The sequence below is a fragment of the Artibeus jamaicensis genome, unplaced genomic scaffold (genome assembly GCF_021234435.1).
Source record: "Artibeus jamaicensis isolate MK-2021 breed Jamaican fruit bat unplaced genomic scaffold, CSHL_Jam_final contig_464, whole genome shotgun sequence".
Classification (NCBI taxonomy): domain Eukaryota; kingdom Metazoa; phylum Chordata; class Mammalia; order Chiroptera; family Phyllostomidae; genus Artibeus; species Artibeus jamaicensis.
This window is the reverse complement of record NW_026521842.1, coordinates 18,762,812-18,778,406: the sequence shown is the minus strand read 5'-3', so window position 1 is coordinate 18,778,406 and position 15,595 is coordinate 18,762,812. Positions and strand designations below refer to the sequence as shown.

General features: G+C 54.7%; 1 protein-coding gene across 1 annotated transcript in view; it reads right to left on the bottom strand.

The window, feature by feature from the left end:
* Window positions 1–212: 212 nt before the first annotated feature.
* Window positions 213–15,595, bottom strand: part of RANBP10 (RAN binding protein 10) — a 60,841-nt gene continuing 45,458 nt past the window's right edge. Inside the window, exons 5-14 of the mRNA XM_037162547.2 lie at window positions 13,565–13,587; window positions 11,484–11,668; window positions 8,493–8,605; window positions 6,905–7,013; window positions 6,646–6,794; window positions 6,245–6,452; window positions 5,174–5,295; window positions 4,551–4,696; window positions 4,130–4,241; window positions 213–3,675 (exon numbers count right to left, since the gene is read on the bottom strand). Of these exons, the coding sequence (XP_037018442.2) occupies window positions 3,545–3,675; window positions 4,130–4,241; window positions 4,551–4,696; window positions 5,174–5,295; window positions 6,245–6,452; window positions 6,646–6,794; window positions 6,905–7,013; window positions 8,493–8,605; window positions 11,484–11,668; window positions 13,565–13,587 (1,298 nt within the window). The 3' untranslated portion in view covers window positions 213–3,544. The remainder of the gene's footprint in view (window positions 3,676–4,129; window positions 4,242–4,550; window positions 4,697–5,173; window positions 5,296–6,244; window positions 6,453–6,645; window positions 6,795–6,904; window positions 7,014–8,492; window positions 8,606–11,483; window positions 11,669–13,564; window positions 13,588–15,595) is intronic.

Sequence of the window (15,595 nt, the reverse complement as noted above, 5' to 3'; positions counted from 1 at the left end):
TGTGTCTCAGATAAAAGTTGTTTTGAGGGAGAGAATTGAAGCTTAAGTACCTATCCTCTTTGGGGTGCTGAAAACACCCAGTCTTGACAGACCTTAAGGCACCAGGGGCCTAGGTATTTGTGAAGTGGGCTGAGAAAAGATAAAACCCTCTGGGACACTGTACAACACCCAAGGGTGCCAGCCCCAATAAGACTAAAACAGAGACCAGGTACTCGTGACTGCTCATGATGTGTATTTTAATAAAAATAATTCTGTCAAAATACAACAGGAGTTTTTCATCTCTCAAGTACAATTTAATAGGATGTTTTGTGTTAGAATTCTCTCTAAACCCTCCCACACCCACAAGTTTCATGCTAATGCCAAGTATCAACTTGCGAGGACAAAGGCAGAACCAGTGTGCACGATGGGGAGGACGTCTGTGTCAGCTGTAGTTACTAATGGAGGTGAACCCGATGCAAAAAGGTGGCGCCTTAGGCAGCCAGAGTCCACCATCTGGCCGCAGGTCTGGGTGCACAGGACTGGCGGTCTCGCGGGGCCCTGCTGCCCAGCTGCCACACAGTGTGCATACCTGAGTTGTGAGCAACCGTGGGAACGTTCGGCTCTGACAGTTCTCTGCCCCACCTTTGTGCTTGCTTAAGGGGGAGGAAGGTGCCGAGTGGACGAGCAGCCCCACTTCTCCATCTCTTGATGTCCCCTTTTTGAAGGCCTGTATCCAGCCACAGACCCACATAGGTGAAGATAGGGGGTTCTGCCTTTCTTTGTGTGATCCACCTATTTCCTTCCCCTCTGGAAGGAGCAATCATTTGGTGGCACAGAGGAAAAGGTAAATAAGAACAGCTGCTTCCCTAGAGCTGGACAACCCAATAGGGCTAACTCTTCCTCCTGACCCTTTGGGTCGAGTCCAGTTTTTCACCAGGTCTCCTCCCAGGTGCTTTCCCCACTCCTGGCTCCTGGAAGTAGGCTGGTAAAGCTGAATGTGCATAAGGGGCTCCTCCGGCTGGCAGGCAGGCCTGAACTATATCAGCAAGACTGTGGGCTCAAGCAGCTTGGTTGTGGTCCTCTCCACGGCTTGTGGGGCAAAGGCTTATGTCCCAAAGGTAAGCTGTCCAACTGGGACAGAACGCCCCTCTGGAGAAGAACAGAGTAAACAACTTGGACTCAGCTGAAACAGTGAGATAAGGCACAGAAAATGGGGAGATGGCCATAGGTACTGAGTGCAAGCCAGGCAGACACCCAACCCCAAACAGCACATAGCTGTCCCGAGCCCTCCTGGACCCTCTCTCAGATGCTCCACACCCCAAGCCCAGGCACCTATCCCCATCCCTGACACACCCCTGAAAGTACCAGCTGCTCAGACCCTGCTGGAGGCCTTCCTCACACTGCGAACCTAACCCCTGACCTGCCATTCGGCTGTAGGGCTAAACTGCATTGCCTAACCACAGGGATGAGGTTAGTCCCAACTCTGGTGCCAATCTGCTGTGTGACTCTGGCCAAGTCACTTAACCTCCTGGACCTGTTTCCTTATCTATAAAAGAGAGAACTAGTGGAGCAGACGTTCTCTGAGCTCCATTCCAGCTGCAAATGCCTCTGATTTTAATTCCCAACCTGCTTGGCTCTGACCCTTTTAACGGACTGATATTTCCAACCTCTGGGTTTGGGGGCTAGGCATCCTCAGCCCTGTACAACATGAGTTTTGTTTGCACACAGGACAACTCCCTGATGGGCCATGGTCTGTGGGCTGTCAACTGCCCTGGTGGGGACCAAGAAAACACAGCAATGCCTAGGATCATGTCCCACGGCAGAACTCAGTCGACAGCACAGGGCCAGGTCCTTGACCCATCACCAGGAGCTGGTCCAACTCAATCATTTCTCTCATTGTCCAGCTGGGGGCCCAGCAAGGCCTGGTGGGCACTGAATATCTCAGGCCATCCCACCCTTTCCTGTTTCCACTGACAGAGAGCAGAAGTGTGCCCAGGCCAGATCCAGGCAGGGACTGCTGTGTGCACCTCTCTACTGTGAAGCAGGTGGGGAAATCGCAGGCCCTGCTGGTGCTCCTCTGGGCAGACTTCCTCCCTTTCCTCCTCCCGGGCTGTCAGTCCTCACCACAGACGGCCCACCCATGTCCCGGGAACCAGCTTAGCCCTTCCTTTCTTGATTCCCTGATAGCAGTACCAGGACTATTTCTGATCCACCAGCTGTAAGGATCCATCTGACAGAGCTGGTGGGGCATCTGTAAAGCCTATGAGGTCCCTTCCTCCGGTCAGCAAATACTCAGAACAGTCTTTCGTAAGAGTGGCTGGGGCCAACTGCAGGGAGCTTCCTGGCATAGCTGCAGCGAGGCCTGGCCTAGGGGTCAAGGGTTCCATCCATTCCAGTTACTGGTAGCCCAAGAATCTGCCTCCACAAGGTCCTGGCTTCTCAACAGAAAGCATCGATTCCATCAGAGTTGTGCAGTCAGTGAAGATCCACGCAGGAAGAAGGCAGCCCCTGTACTCAAGGGCCTCAGTCCTAGAAATGGAGACTTCCTCCCCACAGCCTGACACACAGCAGCTCTCGGGTCAAAGGCAGGTAGTTTCCAGGCAATCATCTTAGAGTAAATGAATTATTTGGCCATCTTAACAACAGGAGAAGGCAGGATGTTGAAAAGGAAAGAGAAAGAGGGGCAAGGCAGGCAGTGAAAGGCAGGGTAGAATGGTAGATAGCGTGCTGGCCAAGGACTCTCTACTCCTTTGCTTTGCTGTGTAGCCCTGGGTCAACTCCTCTCCTTCTCTGGACCGCCGGCCCTACTGGCTTTCCGCTCAGTCCAATTCTCTGGGGCCTGGGGACCCACACCTCTTGAATGCTTCAAACCAGCTTAGCCTGATCTGCCCACTAAGTGTCCCCACCCCAAAGCCTCTTGGGCTGCCCTACACTGCAGCTGGACCTGGGGCTCAACAAAGGGAAGCCTAAAATAAATCACTTGGCTGAGGTTACAGAGATGATTCTTTTTTAATGAATTGGACTCAAATAAAAACATATGGTGTCTGGATAGCCTCACCCAAGAGGTGCTGGACTAACACTACGATAAATACTGTGTCTTTTTGTAATATATATATTTATATATATATATATATAATCTCATTTTTTTACTTATGAAAATAATAAGCTATCACCAACTTGGATAGGCTTCATCACTAAATTAGCAGGAACCAGCTCAGCACAAACTCTCCAGAGATAAATACTGGTGGCTCAGTCATGTGGGAAAAAAGATTAAAAAAACTCCAACCCCTCCTCAAAACAAAACCCCCCTTTCAAAGTAGAAGGTGCTACATGAGAGTAACCAGCCGATACTGCGTCATAGGCCACTGCACGTGAAGGGGGAATAGGGGAGAGAGACTGAGGTGGGGAAAAAGGAAAGGAAAGGAAAAGAAAGGAAGGAGTCCAGGCAGGAGGAGTGGACTCTGCCTGTGGCTTCCAGGTCCCTGCGCCAAGTGCCTATGGAGGGCCAGGCTGCTCCAGCCCTGGGGTTGAGGGAGGGCCAGGCGGGGCCAGCCAGCATGGTCAGCTAGTGCAAGTAGTCGTCGACTCTGGCAAAGGAGCAAGATCCCAGGCCCGCGCGGGCCATGAGCCGTAGACATTCAGTTGCCTGGCCCAGGGCGAGCATCAGAGGGGGCTGCTTTGGCAGGTTCTGAGACTCTGTGGAGGAGAGATAAGGCCTAGTCACTGCCCTGCTTAGGGCTTGGGCCCAGGTCAAAGTTCCCTTGGGAGCACAAGGTGGAAAAGAGTGAACAAAACCTCTGGGAAGAGAGTGTTCACCTGTGTCTGTGAGCATGTCCCAGCCACCAGGCCATGGCCTTGTAGCCATGCCGGAAACCCAAGGACTTTGGCCTTCTTCAGAGCAGTGGGCTGCCCTGGGCCCATGGGCACAACTTAGGGTCCATCACAATGCAGCCAGACAACTCAGCTGGGCAAAGGGCAGTCAGGATTTGGGTTCAGCCACTGGAGCCCAAGAGTCCTATGGGCCACCAGAGAGCTCCTGGGCAGAACTCACTGCCCCGATTTGGACAAACATCAGCAATTCCTCCGGAGAGAAGGGAGGGGGTCACCCAGAACTGATGGGCAAGCTTCTACCCTTGTTACATCCACTTACCTAAAATGGCGCTGTTGAGGGCAGCGCACACAGGCTCCCTCTGGATGGGGTCAAGCTGCTGGCCAACTGGGCAGCTCCAGGGGTCAGAGTACGCCAGCAGGCTAAAGGCATCCTAGGGGACAGGGCACTCTTGAGACGACTGTGGACACACCACACACACACTTCCATGGCCCCACAGGACTCAGGGCTGTGTGGTGCCCAGTGAGGGTACAACATACCCCACTGCTGGGTCAGGGAGGGCTATACCCTCCCCGGATCCTAAAAAGGGTGCCACACAGCCTGGATGTCCCATTTCCCCCTGCAGACTTGACCAGAGCCCACTCTGTCCTGGTGCTGCTGTCCCGAGGGCCCTCCCAGAGCCACCCTGCCCCCATTACCAAATGGGGACCCTCTCTGTGTGAGGCCCTGGCTTGTTCTGTACCTGCAGCATCTCTGTGTGGGTCAAGTTCTTGCCGTACTCCCTGCCCAGCTGCTCACTCAGTGCCTGCAACTCGCGGCCAAACAGGATTATCCTTTCTGTGGCAGCCTGGTTGCCCCCACAAAGCTGCCGCCGAGGATGCCCGTCATCTGCACCCAGAGTCCAGCAGAGAACACATCCGGAGGGGTGAGGAGAGAAAGGGAGAACTTGAGGGGGCCTCAAAGGGAACAGAGCAAGAAGGACCTTGGGGGTGAGGGGGTGCAGCTTTTGCAGGAGGCAAGCCAGGGCAGGGAAGGAGCATGGGGGCCATCCATAGCCGAGCTGCTCTTCAGGAGACTCAAAAGCTTTCCCTCTTCCCACCCTGTACAGATGCGCAGGGGCTCATAAGGGTGTCCACTCTCATGAACTCCTACTAGCCTCAAACACAGGCACCCCGGTATTGGCAGCAGGCCAGACCTTCCTGCCTCAAGTACTCATTCATAATTGGCTAAGGAGGCAGCGGACCAGGTCTGGCCAGAGCCTCTCAAGCTGCCAAAGCCTGTCCATCCCAACCCCCTCCCAGGGGCCAGGGGCATCTGGACTGAGTGTTACACCAGTGGAACACCACGCTGGGGCACAGCCCTCACCCATGCTTGACTCATCTGTCTGCAGGTCCTCATGCTTGTAGGCACCATTGACGATGCGTGTGGACATGCTCTCCAGCACACCATTGGGGTAATGCTCTGCCTCCATCTCCATCTCACTGTCGCTGTGGAGAAGGGTTGGGGTGGGGGTTGGCCGAGGGGACGTGGTCGGGGCAGCCTGGTGGGGCCTGCATTCAGGCTTCAGCCCCAGGTTGCTGTGGGTAAACTGAGGGCCCCTGGGAACATGAAAGGACAGCCTGGGCTTCTCAGGCTCCAACACTAGGGGCCCTGCTGTGACAGCAGCTGTCCCCAGTGGCCTGTCATTTGATTCCCACTCTTGTCCCAGTGCTGCCTCTGTGACCCTCCTCTGAGTTGGCCTGTCCTAAGCACTGCCCACTCCCCAATGGCCGAGGCCTGTGAGCTCCAACAGGCATCTCTGGGAGCCCACACCAGGTCAGCCCTGAGGCATGCTGGGGAGCTGCTAAAAGCCACCTGTAGCCTGTAGCCTAAAAACCATGTGCCCCACCTGGGTGACCACAAGCTAAGCCCCCCCAAAACTCCTTCAGTATAGACTTAGGAGGTTCTAAAGCCTGGTCTCCTTGAAAGAGACCACATTCTCAACCTGGCAGTGTTGGCATCTCTGGATAAAGACAGGGCCAAGTAGCCCTGGCGGGATAGCTCAGCTGGTTAGAGTATCACCTCGATATGCCAAGGTTGCAGGTTTGATCCCCAGTCAGGGCACATGCAAGAATCAACCAATGAATGCATCAATAAGTGGAACAACAAATCGATGTTTCTCTCTCTCCCCCTCTTCAACAACCACCCCCCTTCTTCTCTCTCTCTAAAATCAACAAATAAAGAAAAAAAACAGGGCCAAGTGGAGTGGCAATTGGACCACTGGTGGGGTCGGAAGCTGGTGCCAATGCCTGGCAGGTCAGCAGCTACTACTTCGGACACAGACCAGGGATGGAGGTGCGGGATGAAGTGCCGGGGGCAGCACTCAAAAGACAGGCTGCAGGGGCCCAGATGGCACAGAGCAGAAGGCGGGAGGAAGCAGCAAAGTAAGGCAGGCACCTGGTCTCCTGATTACTGGTGCTGCTGTGGGGCTGGGACTTGGTGGAATCTGTTGAGTTGGACTCGGAGTAATTGACGGAGGATGGGGATGAGGAGGATGAGGAGGACGAGGAGGAGGAAGAGGAGGAGCTGGGCGCAGGGTATTTACTGTGGTTCTGCTTGCTCTTGGCGGACGCGATGCCATTGCTGCAGCTGGGACTGTCTGCACCTGTAAGCCAGGGGCAAGTCAGAAGAGGAGGGGCAACTTGCCATTGAGTGGGGCCCTGGGAATGACGACAGCGGCCCCATTTCCCTTCCCCCAAATCCAGCAGTGAACCCTAAGCCCATCCCAGGGACAAGTATGCAGGTGGCCTTTCTTCTCCACACCAGTACTTCCCAGAGCCGTCTGGAGAGTGGCTGACCTGTGCTGTGCATGTGGGAACTACTGGGGCCGTGTCGGGGGCTGAGGTTGGGGGAGCCAGGATAGCTGTCCTGGGACTTGGGGCTTCGGGAGCTCAAGCTGCGGACCTCACTGTCGGTCCCATTCACCATCTCCACAAATTGTCGGCACCTGCAGAGGGAGCAGAGCGGCACTGCTCTGGGCTCGGTCCAGGCTGTGTGTTCCCACCACCAGCTGAGAAGGGCTGGGCTATGGGGGAGCTGGCAGGCCCCAAAACTTACTTGAGCATGAAGAGCAGGTTGGGGTTGTGCTCCAGCAGCCCCGGGTAGAAGCGCTGTGTGGTCTCAATGGCCTCACCCACACGGCCCTCCAGCACCAACTTCTGGATCTCTGCAGAGAGCAAGAACACGGCCGCAGTGAGCGAGGGGCCACAAACCTTCCTCACAGATGCATGCCCACACCATGCCAGCCCAGAGCACGGACCGGCCAGCAGTCAGGCGTTCTGGCTCAGAGCTGCCCAGCCGAGATGCTCACAGAAGAGGCCGAATAAAGAACTTGGCTGCCCAGCCCCACATAGACTCTGGTTTCTGCCAAGTGTTGGGGAGTCTTCAAAACATAAGAAGGAAAAACAGAGCAGGGACTCTCAGCCCAGAGGCAGGAGGGTGAGTTTGGAGGCTTGCTCCTGTGGAGCACAGGTCACCAAGAACCTGGGTTGGGGGAGGGCCCTGGCTGTGGGAGCACGATCCGGGGGTGGGCATCCAGGCAGCTTGGCAACCCTAGGGGCTCCTCTTTGGACAAATCTCTCTCCTTTCAGGCCTCGCAGGGGTGTGGCAATGGGAGTGGCAAAGGGAGCGCACAGGTTTCTGGGCCAGAGCCCATGCCTCGGCAGTCTTCGGGGGCTGCAGCAAGCTCCCTGCCGGGAGAGGAGACCATCCTCCTCACACTGGCATCTCTGATGTTGACACCGCTCAGGCCATCAGCAGCTTGATCTTGCCCTGGAGCCTGGTGTGTCTTGCTGGGAGCGACTTCTGGGTCTGAGGCTCTTATCGTAGATCCCAAGTCTGGGATCCCTTTCCGTCTGTCTGGGTGGGCGTAGCTTCTCTGGGAGACGCAGACGCATGCACACACACAGAGACGACAGGCTCAGAGAGACACAAGCAGGCACACACGTACCCATTCTCCCTCACTCCTCTCTCCTCTTCCTAACTCCTTTCTGGGCTCCGTTTCCTCTCTCCCATCACCCTCTTTCCATAATCAAGCCCTGAATACAGGACACAGGCCAGTATGAACACCAGGAAAGTTGCCTGTGGCTCCTTCCTTTGGTTGTCTGCAAAGGGCAAGACCAGAGGTGGGGAGCAGAGAGAGGTGCTACGGCAGCAGCCACTGAGCATCAGCCCCTGCCCTGTCTGACGACTCAGTCCTCTCTATGACCAGGAGCAGGCAGAACTACTAAAGCTGAGTAAATAGTGTGGAAGGCAGGACACTGGCCTAAGATACAAGTGTACTTCTTTTCAGAAGACTGCGAACACGACACCAAGTAGAATTCAGATTTCAGGGGGCAGGGAACAAGGCAGGAGGGGGATCCAGCCATGCCAGGCCCTAGCCCGTGCCGAGCCAGCAGGGCATGCCGTAGGGAGGCTGCGCTCAGACACCCCCATGCTGCCGAACTGTCCATCTGGGCAGCGCTGTCCTGAAGGAGGGACAGACGCAGGGCCTGGGGCCGAGCTGGGGCTCTGGGCTGGTCTCCTGGTAGTGAGGGACAGAGCTGCATGGACTCCGGATAGGCCACCCAAGGCTGGCAGGAGCCAGAGAGCAGAGTTGGGGATGGGTGAGGGAAGGAGGGAGAGGGAAGAGTAGAATCGGCCTTACTTTGTCGGTTCTTTATAGATGCTTGTTCTTCCTGAATCGGGGTTTCAGTCATTCGGGCAAAAGCCGTGGCTGTGGCACAATACCCATGATGTACCAGGTAAGATGAGACCATGCTAGAAGAAAGGAAATGCCCAAGGTGACACTCCAGAACTGCACTTTTTGGAGTTACAGAGTAGTCACAGGAATGTACATTATAGCACAGGGAATGTAGCCAATCACACTGCAATAACCATGAATGGTGTCAGAGGGGTACTTGAAATATTGGGGGGACCCCTCTGTAGAGTATACAGTTATCTAACCACTATATACTTGACACCTGAAACTATACAAAACAATATTGAATGTAAGTTATAATTTTAAAAATTCTGTTTCAATATTAAAAAAAACCCAAACTCTGCATTTCTCACTGACCATCTAAAGGGACAAGTTCCCTCCTAGGTTTCCCTTAACTCCTCTTACAGTGCAACCTCCACAGAATGAGAATAAAAGGGTTGAAACAAAATGCAAACTTCCCCCAGTGCTTATGGAGTCAGGCTGGGCTGGGGCCGGTCTCCACATCCGTCCTGCAGCTTGGAGGAGCAGCTGCCGTTTCTCTGGCTTGTGCTGCCCACAAGTGGGCAGGCGTGGTAACAAAAGCACACACAGGCACACACCATCTTCTTATGGAAGCGGCTGCCCCTGGGAACTGCAGCGAGTCCAGAGATGGTCAGTAGTGTCTCTGAGGGCTTCCTGGAAAGGCAGCCTGCCAAGCAGTCTGGCAGCCGCCCAGCTGGGGAGGACACATGCCATGTACGCACCTTCCACAGACACAGGAGCTACTCTGTGGGCTGCTCTATGTGCCTGGCAGGAGCATTCCAGCTCATCAGGCAAACCTGGCCCCCAGGAATGCCAGTTCCACAGGGTCTTAGGGAGCTAACCCATGAACCAAGCACTCCCCATATGGCACAAATCAGGGGCCCAGGAAGCCAATATATTTGGCAACAACCAGGTCAACAGGAATGCCATTTTGGGGAAACAGTCCTGAGAAGCCCGAGGCCCGGTGGCCCTTTAGTCCCCCCTAAAGCTGGCTGAATAGTGGCGTGAGAGCACATGTACACCCACATGCAGGGCAGAAGGACAAGCCCTCGTGTCTGATGTATACGGAAGTGGATACCTCGGTGCGTGCGTGTGCCTGATGGCATTTCTGCACTTGCCAAAAACGATGTCTGAGGGGCTGTTGTGAAGAAGGCACAGAAGTTTGGCTGTGTGTCCCACTGTATTTTATGGGGCAATGAAATGATACACACAAAGTGCCCAGCACAAAGCACAGACTCTTATTATGAAATTAGGTATTTGTAACGATGTTCTAAGTAATAATTCTTATCATTTTATTATTATAAACACAAGGGTAAAACTTTTTGACAACACATGGCTCAGATGTTTACAACAAATGCCACTAAGATATACAACCCCTTTGATTAAATAATTCTACTTCTTGAAAGGGCACCAAGAAATAAAATCTTAAATAAAAAAAACTCGCCCTGGCTGGTGTGACTCAGTGGATTGAGCGTCGGCCTGCAGACCAAAGGGTCACTGGTTTGACTCCCAGTCAGGGCACATGCCTGGGTTGTGGGTCAGGTTCCCCCCGAAGCTCCCCACGGGGCGCTCGAGAGGCAACCTCACACTGATGTTTCTCTGCCTCTCTTTCTCCCTCCCTTCCTCTCTCTAAAAGTAAATAAATAAATTCTTTAAAAAAAGGGAAAAAAAGTCAACACACAAAAGGGTTACCTACATAAGCAAAAGGGAGGAAATAACCTGAACCTCCCACCATGGGAAGCCGGCCAAGGGGCTTCTGGCAAATTTGTCTCCATGATAATATAGTCATTAATGATATCCGTAAAATCAACACAAGTAATGTGCAGGTGCTGCTGAATACTACACATGAACACACACGGCACACAGATACACACATATAAACAGATGCACCCACGTGCTGCTGATCCCAGGCCTTTAAGCTGAGAGCATCAGTCCCTCCCCGACACAGCTGGGACAGCGCCGGCTGGCCCCCGCCCATCCCAGCAAGCCTGCTGCAGGGGCTGGCACTGTGCTGGCCCTTCCAGCACGAGCTTCTCGTTAGCTCTGGGGACTGGGAACCAGACGTAGCCATGCTGCTCTTCTTCAGAAGGGTCTGGCCACCTCACCCTTGCCTCAGCTCTCCCTGGGGCCTGGCTCAATTTCAATCCCTTAAGAAAGGAAAGCTACACAAAGAACCCAAGGTGCACCCAACCCAAGGGACCAAGACTAGTAGAAGCCCAGCCCTTCACTGTGAAACTTGGGAGCCAAACTAACAAGCTAACCCACTTCCTGGCAGAGTGGGTACTGGTCACTGCCTCACTCAGGCCTCCAACTGGTAAGTGGAAGGGAGACCCAATCCTGGCCTCCCTTGGGATCCTCAGCAAGACTGGCTTTGAGAACAGTCTGGGAATTAATCAGCCAAGGGCTACTAGGCTGGTCCAAGGAAGACTCTCTTCCTGCCACCACTGCCACGTGGGGGGACTTAGCTAAATGCTAACCCTGAGAGGTGACCTCAGGCCAGAATTATAACATGACAGATCCTTGCTATGGTTAAAAAAAAGAGAGAGAGAAAGAAAAAGAAAAGTCTACAGAGGAAGAGACCAGGTGGCATCCTAGGACATCCTCTGTAAAATGACCTGGGGAGGGAAAACAGCCCTGCTAGAGCTACTACAGAGAGAGCCATCAAACCCACTTGGGGTGGAGCGTGGGGTGGGCAAAGGTTTAATTAACAGCAAATGTGGAGAGCTGAGCGGGAGCCATCCATCAGATAGGAGGGAAGCAGAAGAGCAGCAGACAGAGCCACCCTGGGCGAACTTTCCAGAAGGAACGCTACCCACTGGAGTCATAAGAGTGGCTTGTGGCAGTCCAGGGGCCTGCAGAACAGTAAGGGCCCTGGGATGGGGCAGGGCTGGGTAAGGGCGGGAGCAGGGCACTCACTTCTGCAGCACTGCCTGCCACTCGCCAAGCTGGGCACTGATGGGGAAGCAGTGGACAGTGCCCTGGACCTTGGCACGCCATTCCCGCATGTAGTCCTCAATGTCAAACAGGAAGGGCTGCTGCCCAAAGTTGGCGTCCACAATCTCCCCGGGTGTCTGCAGGCCTACGGTGGGGTAGAGGTTGGCCTGAGGAGGAGAATGAAATGTCAGTCAGGCCCTGAGGGCAGTGGGGCAGCAGGCCTCGCCTCACCTCACCTCACCTCCTTCGGTGCAGATGCAGAGAGGAAGGCACTAGCTCCCGCCAGCTGTCGCCCCGGCTTTGAGAGAAGTGCAGTGAGGCTGGAGGAGGTGGAGCTCAGTCACATTCCGCCCACCTCCCTACCAGACACTACTCCCCAAAACTTGAGGGAAAAATGCAAAAAGAAAAGCAAGCTGGCTGAACATGGAATCCCCTTTTCTGCATCAGAGGCTACAGTGTCCCCAAAGCCCAAAGCTCAAGGTCCCATTTCAGGACTTGCCCAGGGCACAGAAAGGCACACCGGGATCCACAGCCCTGCGGGTGTGCCCGTGAAGATCTGCTGCAGGGGTGGATAATGGCTCCTCTCAGGAAGATCCAGGACCAAGGATCTCTTTGCCACAAAAAGGGGTACTTGAGGGGGCAGGAAGAGATAGGGGGAGGCAGGAAGGGAGGGGAAGAGGAGAGCATGGCAAAGAGGTTAGGTGGTTTAGATCCTCTGACACTGGCGAAGGGTAAAGAGAGGCCACTGCCCTTCCCGTCAGAGACGTACTAAGAGGGTCTTCTGGCCGGTGAGGTCTGGGCATGCTCCTGCATGGGTATGAAGATCCTTGCTTTCCACCTATCCCCTGCCGTGACCTGCTTTTGCCCAGCCGCTCCCTCATTCAGTGCCTCCTGTGACTCCCCACTGCCACTGCCCACATTCATGTCCACTGTTTCACATCTCGCCAGCCTCCTCCCCACTGTCACTGGACCCCAGTCCTCTCTTCTGTCTTCTATCCTTAGGCCATGTGTCATTCCTGAGCATCGTGTGCCTTTACTGCATGCTGGGTTCAGCCCACCACGAGCTCCGAACCTACAAGACCTTCAGCTTCCTTCCTCTCCCCTCCCCTCCTTCATGCCACGGGCAAAGCCCACCGCCTCCAGCAAGCCTTCCCTGTATCTGCTCACTTTCTAGCACTTATCCACACGTCTGGCTATTTTCTGTCATGTCTCCACAACTTGACTTCCCCGGCCAGGGTCAGAATTCTCCTCCCGTGTCTATTCGCTTTGGCTAGGACCACAGCCCCTCTCTGGGGCCTCCAGGTGGGAGGGAAGGATTCTGACCCACAGACAAGAGAGGCTCTAACAGGACCCCGGGCGTCAAAAGGCCCTGCCTGCAGATCACAATGACGCTTCTTATCACGATACTTCTTTGGGCATCTCAGGAGTGCCCAGGGTCCCAAAGAAGCCACCAGAGTCAGCAAACCTTTCCTCTTTCCAGAACCCAGCCAGGAAAACAGAGCAGCATGCCAGGCTCCCAGAACCCCGGGCAGAGGTCCTGCAAGTGACAAGGCCTGTGACGACTATTAATAAAGGACTAGGGTGCAAGAGGTGGGCATGGGCCCTGAACTAAGCCAGCCAGAAACCTCACCCCACTCCAAGAGGAGAAAACCCCACAAAGCTCTGACTCTCTGGCTCGGGGTTCCCTGCATGCTGGCAGGCCTGGTCCCCTAGGGCACTGGCTCTCCACGGGGGCTCGAATGCAGAGGCACAGGGGCCTACCAGTTCAGGGACAGCTCTCCACACTCTGAGCCATGGAACTACGCTCATCTCCTCACCCGCAGCTGTCTTTAGAAATGCCACAAATCACTGTCACCTGCTAAGAGTCATGGAGGAAGCCCAGGCCTTGCTTCTGGAGAGAGAAAGGCGAGCAGGTACCCCTACTGGGACCATCAAGTAGACGGCACAGCACACGTCCCTGGGGGGAGGTGCAGGCTCCACACCCTGCGCTTGCAGACACCACCACACCCAACCCAGGCGGCCCCCGAGAGTCCGAAGAGGGGAGACCCAACCGCAGTACTTACCGGGAGATCGGTGAAGGCTATACCTGTGGAGGGAAAGAACAGTCATCAGCCCACAGGGGTCCATCACCACAGCTGGGGAGGGGCTGGGCCCCACACCTACCCTCTGGTGGAGGCCAAGCACACATCGTTTCGGACCCTGGCCTTCTATGTGCTGGGTGGCCTGGCCAGAAGTGAAGTCAGATGCTTAAATATTTGCCCACAGCTCTTCCACCCCCTCAGAAAAAATCTCCCAGAAAGGACCAAAATCCAAATGACCTACTGCTGAGGCCGTTCCAGGCCTGATCCTTCTCGTGATCCAACAGGTATTTATGGGAACCCACTATATCTGCCAGGCTCTTTCCCATTCATTACCTCATCTGGCTCTCATACCGACTCTGGGGAGCAGGCTTCCTACCCCCATTTCACAGATGAGGAAAGTAAACCTCAGAGGTTGAGTGATTTGCCATTTAGCCATAAAACTACCGGATGTGGCGAGGCTGGCCTCATGCCTCCTCTGACAGTCTGCAGCACCTCTCAGCTGACCGCAGTGGAGATAGTGAGGTGGCGGCTGCCCTTTTCCATCCCATACCCATCCAGAGTCACCAGGGCTTCCAAGCTGGCAAAGTCCAGGTTAACACTGGCCTGTGTACCCTCTGAATTCTCCTGGCAAGAGAAGAGGTTGTTTTTCCAGGGACCTCAGCCTGAATCATAAATGGGGGTGGAGGAGAACAGGACCCCTAATATATGAGCAGGCCTCAGCAGGCGAGCAGCCTCGTAATACCCACCAGAGCACTCCTGTTCTGCAGGCTGAGAAACGACAGGGCCGAAGGAGACTGTCCCGAGGACTCATAGCCTTCCCATTTTTTAGATAAATTCTTATATCTTCTAGAAATCCCTGACCTTTTTTTGGCCCAAGTTTCTCAAATCACTGACTCCTTGAGGTTCCAGTCTGCCCTCCCAACTCCACACAGAAAAGAAACCGAAACTCCACAAAAGACAGCAGGTGAGGGATCCGACCAAGGGTTCTCCTAGTAAACCAGGGGCCAGCATCATGCCAGCCAGCCACTGCACACGTGCTTCCTCCGCGCTGGGCACCGGGCTCGGGATCTAACACGAAGCCATTCAATCCTCGGAACAACCTAGAAGGTGTACACTGTCTCCGCCACTAGTTTACCGATGAGACCAGCAAGGCACAGAGAGATTGTTCATTTTCTTTGTGGGGCTACTTCGCTCCACAGCGAAGGAAGCTTATAAACTCTGTGACCTGCGGAGGGCAGGCACCACGGAGGCTACTTCGGAGCCTGCCACGCAGAGCCAGCGGTCACAGAGCTGGTGGGATGAAACCTAGGAGCCCCTCAGCACCCAGGAGGTAACTGCAACATCCACCTTCCAGGGCTGCATGAGAGTTGCCCCCATGGAGCTCAGTGTGGCCAGGCTGCTGCTGTCCACCGGCTGACAACGGTGGCCCACAGGACCCTGGAAGGAGAGTCCAGGCTCCAGCAGTTATCTGCAGTGTGACCTTTGGTGAGTTACCCAACCTCTCTGAGTCCATCTGAAAATAATGGGGGAACACTAATCCTGACCCTCAAGAGAGAAATTGAGACACTATGAAAGCTGCTTCATAAACTGTGAGGTCTGGGTAGAAATTGGCTGCAGTTGTGCCAGCAGGTGAGGCAACTGCCATACTTCTAGGCAGAAGGTGACCTACGCAGGCTTACCAGCTCTGTCTCACAATGGCACTCAGGAAGGATAAGACCTTGAGGTGCTTGCAGGAGCACGAGGAAAGAGGCTACCCCACCCCTACCGCACTGGACAAGGGCAAGACTGCTCCCCCGGGCCCTGCAGGTCTCTGGGAGCCACTGCAAGGCCACTGAGATGAAAAAATCTGGGTAGGCCACAGGAAGGAGGTCCAGGCAAAGATTCAGGATGCAGACAGGACACTCAAACTTGCTAATACGAAGTGCCCTGAGACAAACACACACAGGTCAGGGGGTGCTGAGATTGAGGGCATTAAGAAGCTGTGAGAGCACAGAACTGGACAAAAGTGACTCT